This window comes from Lolium rigidum, chromosome 7 (assembly GCF_022539505.1).
Source record: "Lolium rigidum isolate FL_2022 chromosome 7, APGP_CSIRO_Lrig_0.1, whole genome shotgun sequence".
Lineage (NCBI taxonomy): Eukaryota > Viridiplantae > Streptophyta > Magnoliopsida > Poales > Poaceae > Lolium > Lolium rigidum.
In genome coordinates, this window is record NC_061514.1 from 278,025,946 (window position 1) to 278,048,562 (window position 22,617).

The 22,617-nt window shown below is 45.7% G+C and overlaps 1 protein-coding gene across 1 annotated transcript in view; it reads left to right on the forward strand.

Annotated features, from left to right (window-relative positions):
- The window catches only part of LOC124675628 (probable trehalose-phosphate phosphatase 3), a 40,436-nt gene extending 19,032 nt beyond the window's left edge, over positions 1–21,404 (forward strand). Inside the window, exons 5-10 of the mRNA XM_047211694.1 lie at positions 19,929–19,982; positions 20,172–20,273; positions 20,359–20,504; positions 20,672–20,744; positions 20,883–20,975; positions 21,318–21,404. Coding sequence (XP_047067650.1) covers positions 19,929–19,982; positions 20,172–20,273; positions 20,359–20,504; positions 20,672–20,744; positions 20,883–20,975; positions 21,318–21,368 — 519 coding nt within the window. The 3' untranslated portion in view covers positions 21,369–21,404. The remainder of the gene's footprint in view (positions 1–19,928; positions 19,983–20,171; positions 20,274–20,358; positions 20,505–20,671; positions 20,745–20,882; positions 20,976–21,317) is intronic.
- Positions 21,405–22,617: the final 1,213 nt, after the last annotated feature.

The window sequence follows — 22,617 nt, forward strand, 5'->3', positions numbered from 1 at the left end:
GAAAAAACACACTAATTGCCACAAATAAAACGAAAACTATATTGTATCACATACCCGGTCATTCTATCATAGATATGATTTGATAGCATATTTCTATGGTTCTCATAGAGATATACCTAAGATTATCCAATTAAAATAGATATAGATATCCGAGGTATCATACCCAACTATACTAGCTACCATAGATACCCGAGCACATGACACGCTTATTTTTCACAAATAAAATGAAAACTATATACTACATATCCAAACTTATCATCATACCTAGATACCTCATACCTAAGGTATGATATGATAAAAGTTAGGTGTCCATATCATCATACCTAGATACCTCATACCTAAGGTATGATATGACAAAAGTTAGGTGTCGGTATCATCATACCTAGATACCTCATAACTCAGGTACCTAGATATGCTCATAACTCACATACCGGTACCTTGGATACCTTGATGCTGGTACTTTAAGTATGATATGAAAAAAGTTAATGACAATTCTCCAAATTTAGATATCGGTATGTCCAACACATGCTCATACCTCTTGGTATCCCTGGAGAATTCCTCAATACCTCGATACCTCGAGACCTGGATACCATGCGGTATCCTCATGAGCTATCGTACTCCTCGGACAATACCACGATACCTACAAATACTCTCATACTCCTCGGACAATACCGGTACCTTGACTCTCAGTCCTCCCGAACAAAACGGTCGGAAAAAACATGGGTGTGCATGATCGAATCCCAGCCAGTATAACACGACATAAGTCTTCATCATCATGCAAAGGGAACGTTAATCATACGACCTAAGTATGTGATATCGATACCTTGTACCTAGAAATGTATCCGATGAAAATACCTCGTAAATGTAAGCATACCTCACCATAATACCTTAAAATCAGCATGACAAGGACAAGCACTTCCGACAAAATTTATCCCCAGGTATGTTTACCTATGCAAATCCTTCAAGTATCGATAGTTGAATTCATCTAATAATTAAGCGACTAGGTATCATACGACCTGAGTATGCAATGTCGATACCTGGAAATGGTAACCATTTGACGCAATTTCTGTTTTGGTTTTGAGATATACTATCTTTTACCAACATTTCAACAGGTATCACATACCCATATACCCAGATTAAAACTATAGTCAAGATATCGATGCTCAGAACAAGGCAGCGAAAGGAACTCTAATGCATTTAAGTGACTGATTTCTTGAACACATTAGTAACTTGTTTTTTCCTATACCTGTTTATACTTAAATTTTTCAGATGCAATGATAGGAAGAAGGTAGACACGTTCATTGACAAACTTCATAATTTATTTTTTCATAGAACGGTATATTAAAGACCAAAAACCAATCAGCCATTAACTAACGTCTTAAAGCTCAATAATCTGGCACCCTTAAATTAGGTTGGTTTATGTCAAATTAATATGGCCGAACGATCAATATTGTCATCATGCCGAAAATTCTGGTATCCATTTTTATGCTTACTTAACATAATGAGGTATGCAAAATTAGGTATGTGAAAATTTATGAATTAGGTAAATTAATTAACATACCCAGTCAGATGTTTTCAAACGAACATAATCACCTCATTTTATTTGTCAGTCACGTCTCATTAATAACCAGCTCATATGGCTAAAAGATTAACAATCATTTAATAGTATCGGTATGACTAAACATTCCACCTTTCTTCAAGGCTGAATTTGACACATACCTTGAATTACGTATCATAGTGATCATGGGCGATTTTTAAAAAAAGGAAACCAGCGTCCTAATACCTAGTGAACGACAAACAAGGCAACAATATTTTAAATTGGAAAGATCATTCTCTCTCTCCTATAGTATATCATGCATGCAATTTTTTCTACAACAATCTCTGCTAACGGGTCGACCCAACAATCTGATACCCATTAGAGTGGCACAATCTTGATACCTGATCTACAGTGAGGATGCTTGGTGCCCATGCTCCTTGGTGCCCCATTTGAGCTTCCTATATAGTGCAGGCAATGAACGAGATGGGGTAGAAATTAATAAATCACTTACAGAACGTAGCAACTGATGATAGATTTGTCGAGGTCGCGCAGATTGAACAGCTGGAACAATTCACTCAGAGGAATTTGTACCCAGTAACGTTTGAAGTGATGCTCATATCTAACTTCCGCATAGATATAGTCTTTGGCGTCTTTATGTTTTATGTAACCCTTGTACCAATTTAGCAGACCTTTCATTTGTCAAGGTAGATCCTCTTCCTGCGCAGGCTCGATGAGAGGGCCATTCTTCACATATGTAAATACTACGTCCTTCATTGGCGCCTCATCAAGGCCTAACAGTGCACGAAGAGTGATACCTAAGTCGGCCGCTTGTTCTCTGGCACTTTCTACAGTCAATCCATGTGCTGCCGCAGCTGCTATGATATCGGGGGCATCCGGACCGGCGGCTTGCACTATGAGTGGGGCGATCGATTGTTTACTTTGTTCCCCGAGCTGGGCAACTTCTTTCCCCTTTCTAATTTTGTCTCGGCCTCGTCCTCCAAGGCTTTCTTCTCCGCCAACTCTTGGTTCCTCTTGAACGCGAGTGCTTGCCTACGAAGTTCACGTAAATAGTCGTCAGGCAGATTCTTCGCGGCTTGGGACGGTGTGTTCAAAAATGACTTAGCCCACTGCTTTTGCTTGTCAGAATATACTGGCTTGGGCTCGCCCTCTCTTTTCTTCTTGCACTCCTCCTTCCATTTCTCATGCTGAGCAGCCACGGCCGCTGCATTTTCCTCGACACTAAGTTCCCAAGGCCTCGGGATGAGAGGCTTCAGTGATGGCTCTGGTATCTTTGTGGTTCTAGGTACATAAGGGTCCGGGTTAATAACCCGAGGACTGCTTCCGCTTCTTCGCCGGAGGTGGATTGGGGGGCGGTACCGGTGTCTGATCACCCGCCGGACGAGGACTGGGGGGCGGCGTCGGCTGACGTGAATGAGGTGTATTAGGCGAAGCACCACCGCCACCGTCACCGCCACCGCCACCGTCACCGCCACCGCCACCGCCACCGTCACCGCCACCGCCACCACCACCACCGTACGGGGGTGCACTTGTTGGCGCCTCGCACCGGAAACTTGATAAATTTCTTCGCCATAGAATGAACTGGCGCTTGACATCTCCAAGTCTTTTCACCCCTTCGGGTGTAGCAATGTTAATGTCCGGGTCCTCAAACCCTTGGACTATCTCCTCCACCGTGACACGAGCATAGCCATCTTGAATGGGGTTGTTGTGGTGGAGTGCTCCAGGTGGTAAAGCACTGCCGATGGCTACCTTCATGGACATGTTCCCGATAGGATAATACAGATGACATGCTTTCATCTCCTTTATATCGTCCACGGGGTAGCGAGGAGGCTCCGGTGCAGTAATTTCGACCACCAGAGGCTCCGGTGCAGTAATTTCTATCGTCGGTGCACCAGCCGGTGAGGCCTCCGTGGAAGCCACGCTGCTTCTTCTCCGCTGCTGGCTTCCGAGATCCATTGGATGATCTTCACGCTGCGCCCGAGCTGCCTCTCTTTCGGCTACTAGTACACTCACGGTTTTCTTCATCATATCCATTTCCGTTACCAACTGCGCCACAACATCTTTTTCCCGATCCATCTTTCTCTTACGTCTTCTGTAACCGTACGGGTCATCGTTCTGGGGGAACCCTATTTTCCACGGAATGGGCCCCATGCCTCGTACACGTCCTCCGTGTTCAGGATTCCCGAGGGCTTTTGTCAGGGCGTCGTTCTCTCTGTTGAACTTGATCCTCCCCTCTTGAGCATCCCTCATTGCCTCAATAAGCTTTTTGGTGGGTGTAATTATTTTGCCCTGGTAAACACACTCCCCTGTCTCCGGGTTCAGCGATCCCCCATGCCCGTACCACCAGCTTTTGGCCCTTGGGTCCCATCCCTCCGTACCTAGACGGATTCCTCGCGCCCTCAGCTCGTTCTCCATCTTCTCCCACCTAGGCTGCCAAAAGTGATACCCTCCTGGCCCCATTTTATGATTGTACTCCTTCTTGGCCGGATTTTCCTTATTTTTTTCGATAGTTCAAGGAACTGCTCCGATTTCTTTTGCTTCACAAATTCTGGCCAATCATGTTGCAGTTTCTCATATTGTCCTTTGAAATCCGGAGTCTTGCCCTGGTTGACAAAGTCATGGGCTAGATTTTGCTTGTATTTCCGGAATGCGTTGGCCATCCTAGAAAGAGCGAACTGTTTGACTAGCTTGCGCCTCTTCTTGTTTTCCGCAATCTTGTTACCCTCCTCATCGTATTTGCGGTATTCCGGAGGTAGAACGAAATGTTCCATAAGCTTGTTGAAGCAATCTTTTTTTCTCTCTTATCGACAAAAGTGAAACCAACACGTGCCTTCTTTGGCTCATTCCACTCCTGGCGGGTGATCGAGACGTTGTCTCTAACAACGGCTCCGCATTGGCCGACAAACTTGGTGGCGTTCTTGCTGGGCTCCGGCGGCCTGCCGGTTGCTTCGTCGACAACATCGATGGTGCATGTTTCTCCTGCTTTCATCGTCTTGGTTGCGCCACGCTTTGACGACGTACTCGATTTTTTCGACGATCCGGCCGAGGGCTAAAATAAGAAAGAGAGTCGCGCGCGTTAGTACACACACATTTATTCAAATCAGTTAGTTGTATCACCAGACGCTCAATATGTATATATATATATACCTCGGCGCCGGAGGTGGTTGCTACTTCCAATTGAAGATCGTCGTTTATCGACGTTTCTTCGGCATCATCTTGCTGACGGCGCCCTTCATCTTCACCCTCAAGGTTCAGATAAGAAGAGATATCATCTTCTTCTTCTCCGGTCGACACAAATGGAATATCGCCTTTTATGATGCCGAACATATGGTCTTCAGCGTCCGGATCATAGTTGTCCAGAATCGGGTCAGCTCTATCGTCCGCCATATGTCAGTCCTGAAAACATGTAGTCAAAACAAATTAATTGTGTATATGCCAGCATTATCACATCTCTTCTACATATAAAGAGAGAGGGCGACGAGGGAGGCGAGAGGGGGGACGCGTGTATTAGATGTGTATATGAGGACGATCGACCTCGTGACCGAGAGACCGGTGTGGCGGTGACCGAGAGGGCGGTGGCGGTGCCGAGGACACATAACCCTCGCCGCCCCCTCTCGATACCAAATAAAATGTTAAGTTAAAATTTTGATCATTAAGTCTAATTTTTCTTAAGTTAAAATTTTGATCATTAAGTCTAATTTTTCTTAAGTAAAATTTTGATCATTAAGTCTAAATTTTGTTAAGTAAAATTTTAGTTACATTAAGTCTAAATTTTGTTAAGTAAAATTTTAGTTACATTAAGTCTATTACATGTGTAAATTTTTGTTAAATTTTGTTACATATTACATATTTGTTACATATTACACGCGAGGCCGGCGCGTGCGCGGTGAGAGAGAGAGGGCCGGCCGGCGGCGCGCGGGAAGGGGAGAGGAGGAGGGCGGCAAGGAGCACGGACGGTGAGAGAGAGACCGGCACGGTGGCGGTGGCGAAAGGGGCGGCGGTGGCGGTGGCGCCGCCCCGTCGCTGCGAAACAAAAAAAAGCCCGCACATATACGGAGGGGGCGGCGAGGGGGGCGGCGCATCGCCGCCCCCCTCGCTGCCCCCTCTCCGTATACCCGCGGGGTGCATGTCAATTAAGTTTTACTTTTTTTAACTTTTAACTTTTTTGTCAAGTTTTACTTTTTTGTCAAGTTTTACTTTTTTGTTAATTATCAAATTTTACCGTTTTCTAAAACTAATTAACTAGTTAAAATTAAAAAAAAAAACTAAAAAACTAAAAAAAAAAGCGGCCGGCGCCCCACACTGCACGATCTCTCTGTCAACAGAGAGAGGGGCGCGCGCGTGCACGCGCGGCAGGCGCGCCGGCGCCGGCGGGCGAGCGAGCTAGGCGGCGGCGGCGCCGTGGGCGAGAGGGAGGAGTGGGCCGGGGGCGGCACAGTCGGGGCGGGCGTGGCACAGCGGCCGGCGGCGGTTTCTTTCGGATCCGGAGCAGCGCGCGACGCGCGCGCGGGAAAGAAGAGAAGGAGGCGGCGGCCGACGGCGCGGCGACGTACGACGAGTTCGGCGGGGGCGGCGGTGTCGGCGGTCGGCGGTCGGCGAGGGCGCGTCTGGGCAGCCTGACGGCGTCTGGGCGCGTCGTCTTCGTCGGTTCGTCTGGGCGTTCTGTTCGGCGGAGGAAGAAGATGAGCGGGCCGTTCGCGCCGCGACCTTTTATAGGGAGGACCCTTTAGTCGCGGTTGGGGACGCGACCCGCGACTAAAGGGTACCCTTTAGTCGCGGTTGGCCAGACCAACCGCGACTAAAGGGTTTTTTCGCCGGGTTTTTCGTTCCCGCGCAGAAGGACCCTTTAGTCGCGGTTGGCAAAGGTCTTTTTTCAAATTACTTTTCTTTTTCAATTCAGAAAATAAAACTAATTCATTTCAGAATCATAAAATACAAATAATATATCAAAAAAATCAGAAAAATAAAACTAATTCAATTCAAATTCTTAAAAATACAAATAATATATCAAAAAAATCAGAAAAATAAAACTAATTCATTTCAAAATTTTAAAAATACAAATTATATATCAAAAAAATCAGAAAAATAAAACTAATTCATTTCAATATGTTAAAAATACAAATAATATATCAAAAAATTAAGAAAAATAAAACTAATTCAATTCAATATGTTAAAAATACATATAATATATCAAAAAATTCATAAAAATAAAACTAATTCAATTCAAAATGTTTAAAATACATATAATATATCAAAAAATTCATAAAAATAAAACTAATTCAATTCAAAATCTTAAAAATACAAATAATATATCAAAAAATTCATGAAAATAAAACTAATTCAATTCAAAATCTTAAAAATACAAATAATATATCAAAAAATTCAGAAAAATAAAACTAATTCAATTCAAAAATTTAAAAATACAAATTATCAAAAATTCATAAAAATAAAACTAATTCAATTCAAAAGTTCGTTGGCCCCCTCTTCCCGCCTCTTTCCGCCGACCCCCTCTTCCCTCCTCGTCTTCCCGCCATTTCTTCCCCGTCTTCCCGCCTCTTTCTTCCCGCCAATTGTTTCCCGCCAATTTCTTCCGGCCTCTTTCTTCCCGCCAATTTTTTCCCGCCAATTTCTTCCCGCCACTTTCTCCCCGCCTCTTTCTTCCCGCCTCCTGTCTTCCCGCTCCCATTTTTCCCGCCATTTGTCACTACATATAGGTAGCCCGGCTTGGCCGACATCACATCTCTACAATCTCTCATCACTCTCTCATGGCTTCCACCGCACCCACTCTAACCTACCGGCGAGTGGAGGAGCTTTGCGCCTCGAACTAGCCTTGCCCTCCGGGCTACCGCGTCCCTGCCGGCTGGAGCCTAAGCGCCGGCGGCGTGCCGGTCCCTCCCGTCCCTCGGGGTGCGCGCGCCGGGCGGCCATCACGAACCACTACTACCTCGACCTCACGCCGGAGCAGCGGATGAATCCCCGCCGGCATCCCGATAACCGAGCATACTTGGGACGCCTTCTTCATCAATCGGCGTGAGAGGGCGCTCGCCGGGTATGAGGAGGACGGTCTGCCTCCCGGAAACTTCCACGAGGCCGGCCGTCGGCTATGGTGGTACGGCCGGACTCCGCGAGCATCATGGACTACATCACGGCCGGCGATATCCCCCGCCTGCGCTACCCTCGGTTCGAGCCACGAGCGCCGCCCGACGACAGCGACGACAGCGGCGACGACGACGCCGGCAACTTAGAAGGCGACGACTACCGAGTACAACGGCGGCGGCTATGAAGACTACGAGTATGCATATTATACGCCTAGGCAGGAGTATGACTAAATCACTCCAAATTTCATGTATGCAGGAGTATGACTTAGTCACTCCAAATTTCCTATATGCAGGAGTATGACTTAGTCACTCCAAATTTCATGTATGCAGGAGTATGACTTAGTCACTCCAAATTTCATGTATCATCGGTGCTATCTTGAGTCAATTGAATCATTCGAAAATGGACACCAAACACATCACGGGTAATATAATTCACATGATTCATTCAACAAAGTTTGGTACAATAAATTATTACACATCATTTCTTCCCTTGTGTCCCCGCTTGCTTACGATTGTGCCGTATCCATGGAGCATCCTCATCATTTAACTTAATGCTTGGGTCGGTGTTCACTTTGAAGGGCGGAATTTCAGCAAACATATTATAATCTTCCGACATGTCCGTCTTGTCCTCCACTCCCACGATGTTTCTTTTCCACTGAAAGAACAATGTGGCGCTTTGGATCATCGCATGATGTACTCGATCGTTTTCTTATCTTTCCGTTTCCTCGGTTTGCTACTCATGTCCTTCACATAGAAAACCTGAGCGACATCTTTCGCTAGGACGAATGGTTCGTCAAGATAACCAAGATTGTTGAAATCCACCATTGTCATTCCGTATTGCTGGTCCACCTTTACCCCACCTCCTGTTAGCTTGAACCATTTGCACCGGAACAAAGGGACCCTAAAGGAGGGTCCATAGTCAAGTTCCCATATATCCTCTATGTAACCATAATATGTGACCTTTTGCCCATTCTCGGTTGCTTGCATCAAAGCGGACACCACTGTTTTGGTTGGTGCTCTTTTTATCTTGGGCGATCGTGTAAAATGTATTCCCATTTATCTCGTACCCTTGGAAAGTCGTTATAGTCGAAGATGGTGTCTTGGCCAACATGTACAGCCGATCTACAACCTTATTGTCACTCATTAAATGTTTTCTCAACCAACTGCCGAAAGTCTCCATGTGGGCCTTCCTAATCCGGGATTCAGGCTTCCCAGGGTTGTCCGAGCGTAAAATATTCTTGTGTTTCTCAAAGTACGGAGCCACCAAGCTGGAATTGGTCGGAACCGTGTGGTGTGCTTCGGTAAGAGAATGGCCGTCCATACATATCATTGATTTCCTTCCGATCGTGCCTTTTCCACTTAGTCTCCCCTCGTGCCGCGATTGAGGAAGACCAATCGGCTTAAGGTCGGGAACAAAGTCAACACAAAACTCAATTACCTCCTCATTTCCATAGCCCTTGGCGATGCTTCCTTCTGGCCTAGCACGGTTACGAACATATTTCTTTAATACTCCCATGAACCTCTCGAAGGGGAACATATTGTGTAGAAATACATGACCGAGAATGGAAATCTCATCGACTAGGTGAACCAGGAGGTGCGTCATAATATTGAAGAAGGATGGCGGGAACACCAACTCGAAATCGACAAGACATTGGATCACATCGTTCGTAACCGTGGTAGAACTTCCGGATTGATTACCTTCCGAGAGATTGCATTGAGGAATGCACATAGCTTCACAATGGCTACTCGAACATTTTCCCGACAGAGCCCCTCAAAGCAATCGGAAGCAATTGCGTCATAATCACGTGGCAGTCGTGAGACTTCAGGTTTTGGAACGTTTTCTCCGCCATGTTTATTATTCCCTTTATATTGGACGAGAATCCTGACGGGACCTTCATACTGCTCAGGCATTCAAAAAAGATGACCTTCTCTTCTTTGGTCAGAGCGTAGCTGGCACGACCTTGAAACCGTTCCGGATGCCGGTCATCAGGGTCTTTCAAACTTTGCTGGTCCTCCCCGTGCTTCCTTTGTATCATTTGACTTCCCATACACGCCCAATAAGCTTAGGATGTTCACGCAAATATTCTTCGTAACGTGCATCACGTCGATTGCAGAGCGGACTTCTAGGACTTTCCAATATTCTAGCTCCCAGAATATAGATTTCTTCTTCCACATGGCTACGTGCCCGTCAGCTCCCTTCGGAACCGATTGTCCGCCAGGACCCTTTCCAAAGATGACTTTCAAACCCTTGACCATATCAAATACCTCAGCACCAAGTGTGTTCCGCATGCTTCGGCCGGTGATCTGCCTTGCCGTTGTAATGCTTGCCTTTCTTTCTTCTTGGATGACCTTTCGGAAGAAATCGACGATGCCCAAGGTACACGTTCTTCTTACAATTTGGCAAATGTACACTTTCGGTCTCATGTAAGCAGATGCGTGCATGCATTGTATCCCTTATTTGACGAGTCCCGAAAGGTTACTAAGAGCGAGGCCAATCGTTGATGGTTACGAAAAGCAACGCTCGTAGGTCAAATTCCTCTTCTTTGTGCTCATCCCACACACGGACACCAGGTCTGCCCCACAGCTGTAAAAGTTCATCAACTAATGGCCTTAGGTACACATCGATGTCGTTGCCGGGTTGCTTCGGACCTTGGATGAGCACTGGCATCATAATGAACTTCCGCTTCATGCACAACCAAGGAGGAAGGTTGTAGATGCATAGAGTCACGGGCCAGGTACTATGGCTGGAGCTCTGCTCGCCAAAAGGATTCATTCCATCCGTACTTAGACCAAATCTTATGTTCCTTGCGTCAGCTGCAAAATCTTTGAACTCTCTCGTCGATCTTTCTCCATTGCGTTCCATCCGCGGGGTGTCTCAACCCCCCGTCCGACTTACGGTCCTCTTTGTGCCATCGCAACAACTTGGCATGCTCTTTGTTCCCGAACGGATGTTTCAACCGTGGTATTATAGGAGCATACCACATCACCTTGGCGGGAACCCTCTTCCCGGGTTTACGGCCCTCAACATCGTCACCGGGGTCATCGCCTCCGATCTTATAACGCAATGCGGTGCATACCGGGCATTCGTTCAAATTCTCGTATTCACCGCGGTAGAGGATGCGATCGTTGATGCATGCATGTATCTTCAGAACCTCTAAACCTAGAGGGCGGACAACCTTCTTTGCTTCGTACGTAGTGGCGGGCAACTCGTTATTCTTTGGAAACATATTCTTCAACATTTTCAGCAAGTTTTCAAATGCCGAGTCAGCTACACCTGCCCGTGCCTTCCATCTCAGCAAATCCGATGTGCAGCCCAGCTTTTTCGGACCATCATCGCATCCGGGGTACAGCGCCTTCCTGTGATCCTCTAACATGCGATCCAAATTCTCCCTCTCTTTTTCAGTTTCGCAGCGTCTCCGTGCATCAGCAATGGTCCGACCAAGATCATCAACGGGATCATCACGTGCCTCTTCTTCACCTTCCCCTTCACCTTCCCCTTCACCTTCGACATCCTCCATGAAAGTATCACCGAAATGAGCAAGATAGCTTTCATCATTGAAATCATCCCCTTCTTCATCTTCTTCCATTATAACCCCTCTTTCTCCATGCTTGGTCCAACAATTATAGCTTGGCATGAAACCGTGCCGAAGCAGGTGCATGTGAACATCTCTTGAGGAAGAGTAACCATTCCGATTCTTACATTTAACACATGGACAGATAACAAAACCCCCACTGCTTGTTCGCATTGGCCACTACGAGGAAATATTTCAAACCCGCACTGAACTCGCCGGAGAGTCGGTTACCGTACATCCATTGTCGATTCATCTGCATTATTATAATATAAAATATATAATTAACCATCATGCATTTGTTAAACTAACTAGCTATAAACAATATAAATTAAACAATGAACTACACACACATGCACATTTTATCAACGACACATCAAAGGTTCAAGTTGCTAACCGCGATCGAGGAGGAAAAAATAAATGAGAAAGCTCAAGTGTGGCTCCAACACTTCATATCATGTTTGTTTCATGCTCTTGGGGCATTTCATCAAACACCTTATGTGCATAAGAGGAACCAAAAGCAAACCTAACACCCACTTGTGAAGCTTGTGAAGAGAATGGCACCAAATGGCTAAGTGTTGGCTGCTGGGTGGGTATATATAGGGAGGGGCTTTAGTCCCGGTTGGCTCGGCCAACCGCGACTAAAGGCCTTCGGGCACCTTTAGTCGCGGTTGGCCCGGCCAACCGGGACTAAAGCCCCCCACGTGCACCGGCTGGCCACCGAGCGCCCTGGGCCCAGGCCTTTGGTCGCGGTTCGCCACACGAACCGCGACTAAAGACCCCATTAGTCGCGGTTCCTTTACCTTCGCGACTTATGGGGCTCACCCGAAGCCTGTTTTTCCACCAGTGATACCAGTTGATAATAATAAAAAAAGGTAAATATGTTGTTGCCACCCGGTGGCAATGCCCCCCATCTGGATGCCGTCTGATCCATCATGTAGATTCGGTTTGGATGCAAATGAGGTATAACCTGTCAAGCTCTAATCAGATACACTACCTGCAAAACATCTGTCCAAACTGCAGCCTATGGCACTGTTAACGCCCGCTGCAAGCGGAAAAGGGGCCAGAGAGCGGCAGGCTGTCCTGAGGTGGACCGTTTAGTCAAAATCTATCTGACTATTTTTGTGCCAGTGAACAACCATTTCCTGTGTTAAGCTTGCATCATGCATGGGTCCTGGAGCGAGAGAATTAAGTGGAGAGACTAGTACAAATGCCCGTGCGTTGCCACGGGTAATCAAATTTTATTTCTCAATGCATATATAATTTACAATAAAATTTAAAAATATATCAGAGATATCATAATGTACTACATCATGATAATACCGAACACGATAACAAGATAAACATTGTTTTGCATCTACGTGGTTCCAAGTTCTAGATCTTCTCGTTACTCTTCCGCGGCAAGTCCCACACCTTTGTTCTGGACAGTCATAACTATCAAACAACACATTGATATTCATAAATATCTGGAGACAACCCTAAATCGCAGCCTTCTGTGTTCAACATATAAAAAGGGCTTAGCAAATTTTCAATAACAGCTAGGGTAAAAAACTTCGTCAGCAGGCCGGTGGTGCGGATGCTAATTGTTTTGGCAGCGATGTACCCTATAAGAGCTGGAGAGTATTTAGTTTTGGCAGCGATGTATCCTATAAGAGCTGTGGAGTATTTATTACGAGAATGAGAGTATTTATCCTCGTGTGATCTTGTAAAGGGTATATTAGAATGTTTAATTACACAATGATAATAAGGATAGTGTGACCCTCGAAAAAAGAAATTATGTGTTGTATAGTATATTATTATAAGATATAGATTACTACGAAGAGACAAATCAATAGCAATCAGTCATCTACTCCTTTCGCCCTACCAACCACACATGAATTATCATAGCGAACAACCCGTTTTTATCCGCACCTCGTCTTCGTGCCACCAACATAGAATCCCGCCACAATATTGCTCACCAACCCCTTGTTCCGCCCCATTTTATAATTATGTGGCACCACCCCATCCCCTTCCTCAAATTCTCCCATGCGCCGCCCAACACAAGGACTCGTCAACATGCACCGCATGACACCGCCCAATCTAGGGACTCATCGTCATGCACTGCATGTCATCGTCAGAGTAGCAACCTACCAACCATTCACATATTCAATCCATATAACTGGATCTTGTAACATCCAAGAATTGGTCTCTCCTGCGCCGTGCTACCTGTGCATCCTGCGGACAGCGGCGGCCATCAGCAGCCCTCCTCCGCCTGCTGAAGGAATATGGGTGGCGGCGGCGGGCCTAGATCTAGGCTGGCGGGCTTAGGTCTGGGCCGGATTTGGACTGTCTCGGGCTGGATTGGCCTGAGGGGTCTAGTCCCTGGGCAGCAGGGTGTTGCCCTGTGCCCCCGAGGGCAGAGGATTTAGAGGGTCGAGGCCGTCGCCGGCGACTGACCAGGCCTGCAGGGACCAAGGTGTCATGTCTGGTTTGCTCTGGCTGGAGAGTGGTGGGGATCGGTGGTTGGGAGGGGGTGCTCCAATGGTGCAGTGGCGGTCATCGTCATCGCCTTCCTATTTCCCTCCGGCCACCCTAGACTACCGGGGGACGGCGTGTCTCGGTTTTTTGTTCCTGCGGGACTGGTGTGGCACCACTGGTCTCTTTGACCTACAAGGACGTTTGTGTGCTTGATGGGGTGTTTGCGAAAGCAATGCAAGGCGAGCCTAGGAACGGAGCTGCGGGGCGAGATTGGGGACGCGGAAGACAATGGAGGAGGTGCCGCTCGTAGCCTGACCCGCAGACTCCACGACGCCAGCTGGCCCATCGGCAATGGATTTTGTGGGAGGTACATGCCATAGCAGCACCCGACAATGGCGATGCAGAGGTGGCCCGGCCGGAGGCGAGAATAGAGCCCCGAAGCTGAGGCGAGGCTGAGGAGAAGTAGGATGAAGGCAAAATGGTGGTATTTGAAAAAGTGTTGGATGAAATAGAGGGAATTCGCCCTTTTTTAAGTAGTAGAGATATCTCTTGTTCTGAAGTCCAAAGTAAAATCTTAATAAATAGCTTGGCTTTCTTATTTTCTTTTCTTATCTTGAAGCTATACCAGATGAACATAATAGAAATATATTTGAGGAGATTTGAGACAGTAGGTCTAGGACTAAACATTTGGCATATGAATTCCCAACTGTGTCAAGATTAGGAAGCTAACATGCTACCAAATCTTCCCTAGTTATCTAAGTCTTGAATTGAGTGGCAACCCTAATAATTCCAGAAGAAACAAAGCGTGCAATAACTTTACCAATGAATACAAAGAAGTACATGCTATATCACATTAAAAGACCATGTAGTTACTTTTAATTGCCATCTCGGTACATCCCTAGTACAAACTGTACAGGAAAACAAAAGAACCCCACCAACAATCAGTCTGATCACCTTGAAAGAAATTAGCAGAATCAAACTTATGGGCGCCGAGTGAGAATAGCATTGCAGGGCCTTCTCTAGGTGATAACACAACTTATTGACAACTGTAAATCCTTTCAACACAAATTAGAGTGTATGCTAGGCCATCATTGCATAGTGTTAATGCCGCTGCCATGTGCCATTGTCAACTGAAGGAAGAGCATGAATCGTCGGTGGGGTTAACTGGTACTACACCGATCCTCTATCAACCTGAGGTAGATCTGCTTCAGTGCCACATATCCGCATGATTTACCTGAGGAGGAGAGATACATATTTGGGCTCCAATCAGTCAGGAGGTAAAAAAAAATCCATCGAACTGTTTTAATACAAAAAAAACCCGGAAGCCTTTTGAGTAACTACTAAGTAAAAAAATCTATCGAAATGCCCAAAATTATCAGAGAAAATGGTGTACAACCGAATCTTGTGAACCCTAAATTAAAGCTGAGTGCGGCCATCAGATCAAATAGAGTTTCTGCTAGTGCTTAAAATGAACATATCTATGTAGAAGCAGATGACATGCAATAGTTAATACATACACCAGTGGGACTATTGGGGAATAGTTAATAAGCAAGTTACACAAATCAGATACACAATCATTTCTGCAATATTCCCTTTTGTAAGTTCTGCTTCTTACATATTTATGTTCTTATTTTATGAAATTGCCAACAATTTGATGGAAATTATAGTATCACATGTCTATTTAGATCTGTTCTGGAAAATTTAACAAATTGGCCAACTAAAGGCGTGGTGCTAATGCTTATTTTTCCTACACAACATTACATCTTTTTCTTGACACTCCCAATTTGACATGTACATGCAAAAACCAAAAGTGGAACACCTTGAGCATACTCCACTCTAAAATGCAACTGGTTCTACACAAACGAACCATTGTATTTTTACTGTCCATAATAAAAGAATGGGGATCAACATAGGTTTTTCGGTACTTTTATTCAGCAAATAGAGTTTTGGGGGATATCAGCTGAATATTTGAACTTCTGTAGGAAAAAGTATGTGAGCCTCAAAGGGAAATTTTTCACGATATTAATTAAATTCAGTTTTATACATGTACACAAGTCGCCGCCATTAGAATGGTCAATATCAAGAACTCTCTAATTGGTACCATCATGAAGAGAAGAGCACTTTCCCTTAGAGAAAATACTTCATTAGGGGTATAGCAACTGACCTGCCAACGATATGCCATATATATACACTGCTGGCTCATAGTGTTCTCCCAGAAACCGAACATGAAGGAGATGATCCACGGAGATCACCCTGGAAAGTGAACAAACATTGTTCTTCAAGAAAATCCTCTATAGATGGCAACTAACTGCCATAGTGCCCTCCACTGAAGTATAATATACTTAGAATCTTTACATTAAACATCTAAGAATTTTCGGTAATCCAGAGGGAAAAACTGCAAGTAGCAACTCTAATTTTAAGCACCATCAAAATGATGAAGTGCAGTAATAATGCTAATATCAATGGCATTTACCGGGCATAAACTAAAACATTATATGCTGCTTGTTTGGCTTCCTATCTTTCCATCTCATGTGCCGGTGTATTTACCTCTCTCTCCTACAAGCTAAGACCTCACAACTGGAGAACCAAGTATAAGCTGTAGTTTCAGATCTTCTAGCGCAGTTGCCAGTACAGAAGAATCGCATTGGCACTTATTGAGAGTGTGGCGCTCGAGCTCGAAGATTCTCTCCAGATTTTAGTTTTCATGCCACCATACATATTACACATGGTACTGTTACACATAAAAAACAATACAAGTACACAAGAATATGCAAGTTTGGTTTTTATAAATAAGATTTTGTAGTAACCATGAGATATACCTGGAAGGGTCGAACCACAAACTGAAGTAACCATTAAGGCATGAATCCGCTAAAAATAAAAATGGAGTCAAGCCACTTCTATAGGCCTAATACTCCAGCAATCACCTCGCTTGCTGAGTGTAGTAGGCTAATCACCTCGCTGATCTTTATCACCAAAATGAGGAATCCGAAAATTACTGTATACTTACCTGGAAGATAACCTATTGTCTAATGAAGATTTTCCTAATGTCATATCTCAACAAGCTGCTAAAATATATTACCGAGCTCACTGTAAAGTATTTCAGAAGGAATACTTTATAGTAGTGGAGGCCAAAATAAAATACGTACATCTGTGTGAAATCGCTTCCATAATGGATCTAGAAGTTAGAATACAGTGGATCTTTTTTAGTAACATGAAAAGGCCCGTGCTTTGCACTGGGTATACATGTTCTACTTTATACAACTGGTTAGCATTTTAGCGTACGTGCAAACTTCATCGAGCAAACTGGTGAGACTTACCAGAAGGAACATGAACATATCAATTTCACTAAAAGATAAGCACCTATACATGTATAAATTGACACATGCGGTAGCAGCGAAGCACAAGGAAGCTTCAGTTGTGTATCTTTCTGCCCACATACTTCACAAAGTTACTTACCGAAATAGAAATCCAACCAATAGTTCAGTTCATGCACGCTGAGATAAAAATCTGAAAAAATATGGAGAAAAAATAAGGATAATTACATCAGCCATATGCTCCGCCTCCACCTAGATCGATCTGACCATCCCATCACCCGCTCCACCTCCTCTGTCCACTGGATCGATCTGGGCCTGATGGCGCACCTGGTAGTAGGACCGAGCGGGATGTCGGCCGCCATGAGCGCTCCGCGTAGCGGCGGCCGGAGCTCGTGGACGCGGAATCTGCGCGAGAGAATGGCGCGGACAGTGGGAGGTGGCAGGGTGCGTAGGAGTCCGCGACGCAGCAGGTCAGAGGGGCGGTGTTGGAGCAGGGGCGCTCGGCACCGTCGCCGGCGAGGCGGAGAGGTGTGCGTGGGGAGGGAGACTGGGAGCGAGAGAGGATAAGGGCTCGTCGGTGCCACGGGAGATCAACCTGCGGCGGTTCGGTAGAGGGGAAGAGAAACCCTGGGTGTGGATTATGTTCGATTGGAGTGAAGGAAGAGGAATAGACCCTGAGTTAGACGTCCATCATTTTGTTTCTGGGCTTGGCCCATATATGCGTCCGCTCGCGGGACGGAGCGACGATGAAAGGTTGGTTGTAGTGGCAGAATAGGGAACATCTTCCTCCTTTTTAAGTAGTGTAGAAAACGAGGCATGCATACCCAGGTAAGAAATTAAATGTGCATGGGCTCTAATCAGGTACTCTCTGAGCCTGCTATCACGCGCTCTTCTGGGGCCAACCATTTTTCTCTCACTTCTAATTCTAATTCGCATGTGCATGCAACTGAGTTTCTCCACGGCAACTAATTGTTTTTGGGAAGTGAAGAATGCCTTGGACCGGGGCATCAGGGCATGGCGAGTCGGAGCTTAGAGGGTTGTACTCGGTCCCACGCGCGCGGGAAGCGGGTAGCGCGCGATCGACGTTTCCCACCCGGTAATGGCATAAAGTTGACGTTGGCGGGCGAGAACGGCACACTTTAATTTATGTCCGAGAGCAACCACATCTGGGCTCGCTTTGTTGAGATGGCCCACTGCGCCTGCGCCTACCAGGATGATCCGGACCTTGCCGCGCTCCACACGACAAAGATGTTCACGGAGGAGCATACGACCACGTATGACCTCCTAGCCGAGCAGCTGGAGGCTGAGGCGGCGACGAAGGTGGCGGAGGTTGTGGAGGCTACATCTACGATGGAGGTGGAGAAGGCCAGGGCGGAGGCCACGTTTGCGCCTCGACAGACTGGCCAGCTACTATGTGTCGGATCGCTGATTTTGGATGCATACGCATTTTTTGACCGGTGGTTTTAAACGCTCGGTGTGCCTCCGTTTCAGTTGGACCGTTGGAGATGCTCCGTGGTTTTTCTTTAGAAATACGTGTATGTATTCCAAATAAAATAAGCAAAATGCAATGCACGGCAGCAAAAATGAGTAGTGATTTGGAAAAACCGTGAATGAGTTAAATTTTCAGTTCTATACATCCCTGGGCCATGGCACACGTCGACTTCGTTTTCAAACAACGCGACCCGTTGCATCGAAATGGGTTGTTAACACGTCTAGAACACTGCTGGGACAATATATGTGAGCATCGCAGCCTCCGAACCAAACTGGCAGCACCGCGTAAGTTTTGGCGAAATGAACAATGTAACGTGACATGTATGCAGTCTGACATGCATGCAGTACTCGGCAGCTTAGCGTGGCCAGCCATGAATGCAAGTCGCCTGTACGGCGCGCCATGAGTATTTTCTCTTAAACGCATGCATGTGCAAGAGCTGACATGAGGGGGTCAGCTAGCCGAAACTTTCGCCGCACATCTCTATTGGTTGTCTGGCATATCAACGTATAATTAGGTCTTAATTCAGTTTATATTAGGATTCGTCCGGTCCTTGCTGCAACGCGACAAACATCAGACCAAATCTCTAGGAAGTAATCGGATGGCAGCCAGTAGGGGGGCATTACCACCCGGTGGCAACAAATCCACACTCATAAAAAAATTGGAGGATGATAATACCATTAAAAATTAATTTTTTTTGGATGGTATCTTCATCGAGGAGTTATTCTCACCAAAGATAATCTTGTTAAGCGGAATTGGCACGAGAGTACACGGTGTGTTTTCTGTCATCATGATGAAACTATTAAACACCTGTTCTTCCAATGCCAATTTGCGAGATCTATATGGTCGGTCATCCAAGTAGTCCTCCGACTAGTGTAGCCAATGTCTTCGGCAATTGGCTTCATGGTATCGATTCAAGTTAAGTTGCTCCTTAGGGTGGGGACGCTAGCAGTTATATGGGCGCTTTGGCTATGTGGAAATGACAAGATTTTTAATGATAAAAACTGTTCCATTTTGCAGGTCATCTACAGATGTACAAGTATTCTCCGTTCATAGTTACCTCTTCAGCGAGTGGAGAACCGAGACCTGTTTACGGAGGTCTGTACACGGTTGGAGGCTACGGCGAGAGATACGTTTTCCCTACATGGGTAGCAACATAGTCTACAGATTGCAGCCCCACCCACACTCTAGGCGTCATATGTTTCATTGTTCCGATATGTATTTCGCCTCTTTTTTCCAACTGTTGACTTGAAACATATAAACGGCTGTGTGCTTCATGGTTATGCAGAGGCTGGATGTAATTGCTTTCTCAAAAGTAATAAAGCATATTATCGAAAAAAAGATGATGAAAGAGACTGTTCCTTGGTCATGATTTGCACGCATTTTTGTATATTGTATAAGCTGCCAATTTGATGATTTAGTGGTTGTTTGATTTTGTCTACGCAGGCTGACGAAGTTCTGTGCCAACCGGCGACCGAGTTTCTGCCTGTCATCCAGGAGGTAGGCTGCATGAGATCATTATTTGTCTTCCTGAGAATTTTCAATCTTGAATTGGTGAACTTTCTTGCAAAGCAGTCCACACTACTCCTAGACTTCTAGAGTACTACGACATAAAATACTTGAGTAAAATACTGAAAGCAAGATACTCCTATACGATTTGCTGACAAGTTCCCTTTCATATATGTTCAGGTGTATGAGGCGCTGACGGCTAAGATGGAGTCCATCCCGGGCGCCATGGTGGAGAACAACAAGTTCTGCCTCTCCGTGCACTTCCGTTGCGTCGACGAGAAGGTGAAGTAATTAAATGAAGAAAATACAAATGTACACGTTTTAATCGCCTTGATTAACTTTGCCTAACTTTGGCTTATGCGTGCAGGAATGGGATGTTCTCGGCGAGGAGGTGAGGGCGGTGCTGGAAGGCTACCCGGATCTCTGCCTCACCAAGGGGAGAAAGGTCCTAGAGATTCGGCCATCCATCAAGTGGGACAAGGGCAACGCCCTCGAGTTTTTGCTCGAGTCTCTTGGTGAGTTACTACATCACATACACATATGCAAAAATTGCTAGTCCATGTTTAATTACTTGCTATTCATTTCTTTATTTTGTTGAGAAAAAATTAATTAGCTTGTTGTTATTGCTATTATTAAGTAGAGGTGCTAATAACATATTTGTTTGGTTCATTTTTTCTTGACGGCTATGCGGGACGTGGAGATGTTTTCCTGATATACATCGGTGATGACCGCACCGATGAGGATGCCTTCAAGGTACAACGTCTAGTGCGCCCTGCACAATATAAATCACCTTAGCTTTTGTTCTGATGCTACTTGGAAAATAAAAGCAGATCTAGGAACCATGAACTGATGCTTATATATATATACCTTTTTGCCAAAATGAAATTATAGGTGCTGCGCGACATGGGACAGGGAATCGGGGTCCTTGTCACCAAGTTTCCAAAGGAGACCACAGCATCCTACTCTCTGCGTGAGCCTGCAGAGGTACATATACCTGTGAACACAAATATATGTTACTTTAATTATGCATTGTTGCATGCATAGGGAATATATTAGCTGCATGCCTATTCTTGTGGAGTGCCTCGTGTCTAGCTAGCATGGATTGAAAGCAACTATAGGTTGTAGTCACTGTGGGAGCAGTAGAGGTAGGTGCATGCCATATATGCATGCTCTCGAACAGCTTCACCGTAAAGGTTATTGTTCGAAGAAATAAAGCAATGCAAAGCTAGTTGAGATAACTTTTCTTCTAGTCATAGATTTTTTTCTTTATCGAAAAAAATGTAATTAATTTTTTGTTACTCATTGGGTTGTATCACATGATTGCAGGTGAAAGACTTCCTGCGTAAGCTGGTGAAGAGCAGTGTGACAAAGGGCTAATTCATGCATCATCAACCATCTGATAGCTCGAAATGGAGAGCAAGCTATATAATTATGCTAGAGCAAGTCTTGTTTCTTTTTTGGAGTATTTGTTTGTCTCTTGTTAATTCGTAGAAGAATGCATGCATCTGTGTGTGTTGGAATGGGCATATAAGTTTTTAAGGCCTTGGCTCTGAAGGTGTCTATTATTGTATCCTTCTGCCGAGGTCTTGTAATTAGCCTCCCTAGCTATGACAGAAATGGGAGTGACAAAGTAGCCCTCCTTTTTCTCACCCGCACTAGTATAAAAGAAATGTTCTTGCTTGCATTGTGTGCCCATCATCTATTACTGTATAGTGTATACTTTAGTCGGAATTACTGTGGTTTGTGCAAAATCTTGCAGTTTAGTGAACCTAAAAAATGGCATGCGAGGTACCTAGTTGACTGATGAACGCATGTGTGAGAAGTCAGAGCTAGTTAGACTGCACCGGCTTGCTTGCTTGCCCCGGTACGGCCATGCCTGCTGTACAGCTTCAGATCAATGCAGGCAGGCAGGCGGCTGGCCGGCCGGTGCCGGAGTAAATTTGACGGAACATACGACCGATTACCGAGAAGCTAGGCGGATCTCGCATGCAACGCAACTCGCTCTCCTTGTCGATCATCAATGGGGTGGTGCCAAAACGTACGTTTCCATTGGTCGAAAGGAGGAGTAGAGGTGTAGGTACTTGTTGGATCGCACCACTTTTCCATGGATTCCGATGGGTAGAAACAGCAAGGATCCACATGCATATATAGTGGGGCGACTGAAACTTTCTGATCGCCCGAGCTCTACGAAAGAGGGACCATGCATGCATATGGAAAAGAAGAGACCGGCCGGTAGTTTTCCTCTCCTCATTGAAGGCGAGCGCGCAAGGCAGACGACGAGCATGCAGCAGATCGCAGCTGAGACAGTGCGCTGATGCCGATGCCGGCTCGCCCCCACGGCACCGCGCGCGCGCTTCGATCTGTCGCGGCAGGCTGCTGCAGTGTCTCATTAACTTCGGCGATCGGCCGGTGCAAGGAAAGCTATGGCAGCCTGCGACCATGCTTCTGTCGATCGAGCGCACCAGCCGCCTCATGTCTTTGGGAGTACCAGTCCGACACGTCCACGTACACTACGACGGCCGTTTACTACACATGCATCACCGACCTATATATACATCTACCTCCCGCCAGGTACTTTTAACTTGAATCACGGTCACGGGCTAGCCTAGCTGGGGGGCGGTAGGTG